Below are 6,000 nucleotides of genomic sequence, written 5' to 3' on the forward strand. Positions count from 1 at the left end.
GCTTCCGTAACGAGTAGGCAGAAATGGGGGTGAGGAGGAGGGAGGCATTTCGGAAAGGAAGGGCGCAAGTGGAGGCAGGAAGTACCACCTGGGCCGCCTCTGCTCCCAGGCACTCAGCAGCTGGGGCCACATCCCATCATCGTTCTGTCCTCGCCGTTTGTCCCATGTCCATGCACCACCTATTTATTACTACTGATTTTTTATTTAAAGGGCTTTTTTTTTTTTTAACAACTTAAATTTACTTAAAAAAGGAAGATTTGATCCCTGCTGTGATTTGGGTGTTAATATTATTGTCCTGGTCTTTGTCATTAGCTTTTCTGGGCCCCCTCTGCCTGTGTCAGAATTGTCCCTTGCATGCCTCACATGCCTGTGAACCTTCACTGCCACCAGCGTGACTGGTCATTTTTTTTTAAACTTCAGCTCCTTAGGTACACAAGGAGCTCAGAAATCTCTCTCTCTGTAGGAAGTTAAACACAGATCAAGTGCCTGGGCTGACCCCTTCATCTGTGTCTCCCTCCTAGCAATGGCCTTAGCCATCAGCTTGGTGGGTACCCTTCCAGGCCTTTCTCCTGCAGTATTTCATTGGTTTTATTGTTGTTTTTTAACATAAGTGGTATCATATTGTCTGTTGTTATACTGGCTTCTTCTCCTCATAAATCTTGTGAAATTATTTCAATAAGTTAAAACAGTAATAAAGACTTCTTGTTGAAAAAAGTATCACAGTACACAAAAGGGTAATTCCAAGACGCAGAGCTGACCGTATCCTTTCTCTGCTTCTGGCTCTGAAAGGCTCCCCATTGCCACCTCCCCTGGGCTGCAGGGCCTTGCCCTGCCTCCCGCTGCAGCCTCACTGGCCCCTGGACCTCTTCCATCCCCAGCTCCCCTGCACACGGGGATGGTGATGGCTCCCCGGGTTCTGTACGGACCCCTCATCTATGGACTGGTGGCCCCGGGCAGCATGGAGGTGGGATAGCATGCAGACCGGAGCCCGGCCTTGGCCATGCTGCCAGGCTCCCCACTGCTCACTGTGCCCGGGGTGCAGTGTGGGCATGTCAGCCCCCGTGCATCTGGGCCTCGCCACCGAGCTGGAGGAGGACGCTGGTGCCTGCCTCAGACAGCTGCTGGCAGGATGGACTAATGACCTGAAAGTGCTCGGTGCAGGGCCTCTTCCGGGGCCGGGGGTGCGCTCAGTGTGAGTTGGTGCTCTTTCCCTGGTCTGATTATTTAGTTAGACTTCACCGCTGCCCGCTGCCCCCTGCCCCGCAGCCCCTGGGCCCAGCACGCAGGCTGGCACGGGAGTGTTCAGTGTGTGTCTGGATGGCGGATAAAGGGAAGAAGGTATAGAGACAGACCCAGCACGGGTGAGGCTGTGCAGGGACAGCCTCCGCTTGGGGAAGCGTGTAGAGAGCAGCACAGTGTGGGGGGGAGGGGCAGCAGGGGGCAGCAGGTGGGGGCTTCCAGCAAGGACAGGAAGAGCTGGGCAGGCTCAAGACACCATTTTGCCGGCCTTCCTGCTCACAGCACCTTCCTGTCTGAATACTCGAGGAAAGAAGAAGCCACACGATTGGCATTGACCCAGGGGGCCTGGGCCTTTACCTGCTCCTGGCCTTGCTGTCACGGGCTCAGGTGGATGGAATGACTAGACAGCCACACTTTCCTGATGCCCATCGCCCACCCAGCGCCCCGGCCCATTTCTCTCCAGGCACTGGCGCCGTGGAGGAGTTGGAGGACTTTATCAACAACATTAACAGTGTCTTGGAGTCCTTGTATATTGAGATAAAGAAAGGAGCCACCGAAGATGATGGGAGACCCGTTTATGCGCTGGTGAGTGCACGCTGGCGCCCTCTTGCGGTGTCCGTGAGGAACTGTGGTGGGTGGAGGTGGAGGTGGAGGTGGAGGTGCCCCCGCCCCAGCAGCCCTGCAGTGGGGGACACAGACTCAGCCCAGCATGGCCGCCCTGCCCTGCCCGGGTCACCGGCGCTGCTATCAGTGTCCTTTGCCGCGATCGGGGATGGGGGCGCGGTTACCTCCGTGCTCACTTCGCTGTCCCCCATGGAGCCCCTTGCCCAAGACAGGGCAGCATGTGTTAGGCTTGGTTTTGTCTGTTGACAGTTCAACATAAGAAGTCCCCTCAAATGTGTGCAACACTAGGATTGAAGGGTGGAAAGTGATTTTTCATTTGGAATGAGACATGGATGCTGTGGGAAGGAAGAATGTGGCGCTGGGACTGAGAGCCCTCTGGGCCTCCTGTTGGGCTCCGGTGGCCCTCCTGGCCAGGGAGTAAGGGGAGAGACAGGTGGCGGAGCAGACAATGCCCCCACCCACGCCAGGGCACCGGTGTAGGCCCATCCAAGGAGGCCAGGCTCCCCCCAGCCAGGCCCACCCAGAGAGGGGCACTGGCCAGGGACTCCCACGCTCTTCCAGGACAAAAGGGTTGTGGCATCAAATAACTCTGGGAATGCTGAATTAAATCGGTAAATCAGATTTGTTTACTGCTGGACTTCTCAGTGCCTTTTGCATGTGAAGCTCCATTAAGCGTGCAGACGAGCCCCCATCCGGAGTTTGGAAGATACTGCACAAACTTTGGAGTTCTAAAGCTCCCCGAGAAGCAGACGTGCTGACTGAGCTCGAGCTTGAACGTAGGACTGGCCACAGATCCAGCCCTGTGGCTGGCAGGGCCTGGACCCCAGTGCTCAGTGGCCATCGAGGGGCCCGGCCTGACTGCCACGCTGACCTCTTTTGTAGGTGAATCTGGCGACGACGTCTGTTTCCAAAATGGCCTCAGATTTTGCAGAGAATGAGCTGGATCTGTTCAGAAAGGCTGTAAGTACAGTAGCTCCTGTTTATCGGCAGGGCTTCTTATGGGAAACTCGCTGTCTTCAATCATCAGAAATGGAAACCGTCATCTTGGAGGGTGACCTTGGCTGCCCCAGGGGCCACGTGCAGGGGGGTCACTGAGCAGGGCGCCACGGCTGCCCGGGAAGGAAGAACTTCTCTAGGTTTGAACCGGATTGGTTGTGCCCCAGGCTTCTGGGTGTGCGATGCAGGTGAACGGGGATTACTGCCTGGTGCTCGCAGCACGGTCCAGACCCGCAGCAGCAGCAGCAGGGAGCTTGCTAGAAAGGCCAAATCCCAGTCCCCCCGCCCCCCGCCCCGGACTGTTGAATCTGGGTCTGCATTGTAATGAGCCGCCCTGACGGCACGTTTCCCCATCCACGTTTGAGAGGCGCTGCTCTGCCTCCCCAGCATCAGAGCCGTTGGCTCAGCCCTCCTGTCACTCAGCCGGCCGCACACCTGGCCGCCGCAGTGGTTCTCGGTCGTGAGTGCACCGTCGGATAACCGGGCGGTAAAGAGTTGAGACGTTCTGGCCTCCTCCAGGTCTGGCGAATCCAAGTCTCTGACGACTAGTCCGAGAATCGTTCCTTCCTGAGCCTCCTCTGGTGACCGTTAGCCCCCGAGCGTGCCTGCTTCCGGGCCCACCGTGGCTTTGCGGTCCCGGCCTTCCTGCCTCCAGCTTGCCCCTGAGCCCTGATGTCCTGCCCCCGTGTGAGGAGGAGGGTGCCACCTCCTGATGCATCCGTTCCTCAGCTGCTCTGCTTTCAGGGAGGTGGGGGGCGAGAGAGGACTCTTGATTTGGAGGCATTAAGGTCGTTCATGGGGCATGTCACAGGGTGAGCATGGAGTCAAAAGGATTGGCCGTGGTTACGGCTTTTGGTGCTGGTTAGGAAACCGGCTTCCTGAAGAATCGTCCCACCCAGAGCCCGGTTCTGCCTGCAACGTGGTACCTGCTGTTTCTTTCAGTTGGAACTGATTATTGACTCCGACACTGGCTTTGCATCTTCCACAAATATTTTGAACCTGGTGGATCAGCTCAAAGGCAAGAAGATGAGGAAGAAGGAGGCGGAGCAGGTGCTGCAGAAGTTTGTACAAAACAAATGGCTCATCGAGGTCAGTGTCACGTTATTCCAGGCCTTTCGCTTAGACGCTGGCCCGTAAGGAGCCGAGAGGACGGGTGGGCAGGGGCCGGAGAGGAGCTGGGGCTCTCCGGGAAGGGACCAGACGGTGTAGACGTTCCCATTGCTAGACCCGTGGCTGCTTCTGTTGGCTGGAGCAGAGCAGATGTTTCTGGTCTTTTCCCACAGAAGGCAGCAGCGCTGCCAGGAACCCGAGGCTGACCAGCCGCGCTGGCCCCTGACCTCGGCCGAGTCCCCAAGCACTCAGGTCAGCCCTCCACTTCCTCACTTGGTGGTCGGAGCCGTGGCTGGAGGCCGAGCTCGTGGTGAGGCGCTGCTGCACTTCCCTTCCCGGGAGAGCCTGCCTCTGGTTCCCAGAGCTGTGGTGCTGGGTCCTTGCTCCCGTGGGGGGTTGTCCCCGCAAAGTGGCAGTGAGTGCTTCCCTGGCTGCAGAGGCTACGGGGCCGAGGGCAGGGGTGCTGGGACCCCCGGGCACGATCGTGCCCACTGCGGCCTCAGGTTCTCCTGCAGCCCCGTGATGACAGAGAGCCCCTCAGCTCTGCTGTTGAGCGGAACGCGCCGCGGCTCCGGGGCGTGGGGGACGCCGCCCATCCGGCCAGCGGCAGAGCCCCATCCAGGCTCAGGCTTGGGTGACTGCAGCTCCCAACGGTTGTCCCGTGCTCTCCTCCTCTCCGGGTCAGGCCTGGCAAGAGGGAACATTCTCAGGCAGCTTGGGTTGTAACCGACGGAGCTCTGCCCGCAGACGGAGTGTTTTTAAGGGTGGGGGCTACGACTTTTCCTTGCACCTTACTGACCTGCAGACGCTCTGTCAGTGCTGCTGGGGGCGTGGCTGGGCTGGGCCTTAGTTAAAACTTCCCCTAAATACAGAAGAAGTACTTGTTCCTCATGGGAAGGTGAGGAAATAACCGGTCTTCCTGCAGAAACCCACCGTAGTCACCTGCTGGTCCTCCTGCCCAGAGCCACCCACCCTGCCACTCCAGGAGCCCCGAGCACCCTGCTTTGGCCCCACGAGTTAATCATGTGCATCCAGGGCACAGACATGATTGTGCCCAGTGGTGGGCCAGAGGGCGGGTGGATGGGGTCGGGGGGAGGCCCCTGGGCGGGTGCGGATCCTCAGAGTGTGGGCCTCTGCTGACGGCCGCACCCCCACGCCTCGGGCCACTGCGCTGCGGGGCCTGAGCTCGAGTGGTTGCGAGGCCTGGGAGATCTTGTGCAGTTGGGTCTTCTTTGGGGGTTAGGGCACTTTGCCTGCCCTCCCTGTGACGGGGCCCCCACAGGCCGAGCAGGGTCATGAATGATAAGCACCAGGCACGGTTCCAGGCACACAGATGTTTAGAATGTGGCTTGGGCCCGACCATGAACTTGTACTTGTTCACTGGAGCCTTGGGCATTCCTCTGTGGTCTCAGTGCAGGGTCAACTTCACCTTCCCTGGGTGGTTTATCACAGGACTGCCAAGCACTGAGTCCCACACTAGGCCTGGGGACACTAAGAGCAGAACCGGGCCTGGCGCTGCTGCCCAGGGCCCACGGTCTGGGGAGGAGCCAGAGATCGGGCAGGCAGCTTGCTGAAGTCGAGTTACAGATGGACGGAAACACGATCCCAGGACAGCCCTTCCCCAACTGGGGCAATGACCCTGGAGCTGAAGGCAGTGCGGGGGCGCAGGAGGCGGCTGGGGTGCTGGCTGGGGGAGGAGAGGAAGGGGTGAGCGCTCGGGCAGGGGCTGTGCCCACTTCGCCCCGTGGGGAAACCGCCTCCCTCTCCCAGCTCCGTGTCCTCCCCGTAGGAGGACCAGCCCTGCTCGGGGGCTGCTGGCACCTCGATCACGCATGTGTGGTACAAGTGAGGTGTAGAGCCAGGGGTGCGGGGAGCCTCACCTCGGCTCCTTTTTGGTCTTGGCCTAGGTTTTCCTGCCTGGCGGGTCTGCCAAGGGGCCAACGTGGACACCTGTCGGCTGGTGGAAACCGGCAGTGTGAGGGGCGCCCAGCCCTGCTCGGCTTCCTGGGCCGTGGGCCTACCGGGCGGGGA

The 6,000-nt window shown here is 59.5% G+C and overlaps 1 protein-coding gene across 2 annotated transcripts in view; it reads left to right on the forward strand.

The window, feature by feature from the left end:
• Positions 1-6,000, forward strand: part of NSMCE1 (NSE1 homolog, SMC5-SMC6 complex component) — a 30,189-nt gene that overhangs the window by 22,307 nt on the left and 1,882 nt on the right. For both annotated transcript variants that reach the window (XM_008685215.2, XM_008685214.2), the window contains exons 3-5: positions 1,703-1,824; positions 2,746-2,823; positions 3,802-3,948. In XM_008685215.2, coding sequence (XP_008683437.2) covers positions 1,703-1,824; positions 2,746-2,823; positions 3,802-3,948 — 347 coding nt within the window. The remainder of the gene's footprint in view (positions 1-1,702; positions 1,825-2,745; positions 2,824-3,801; positions 3,949-6,000) is intronic.

This window comes from Ursus maritimus, unplaced genomic scaffold (genome assembly GCF_017311325.1).
Source record: "Ursus maritimus isolate PB19 unplaced genomic scaffold, ASM1731132v1 scaffold_2, whole genome shotgun sequence".
NCBI classification, from domain to species: Eukaryota; Metazoa; Chordata; class Mammalia; order Carnivora; family Ursidae; genus Ursus; species Ursus maritimus.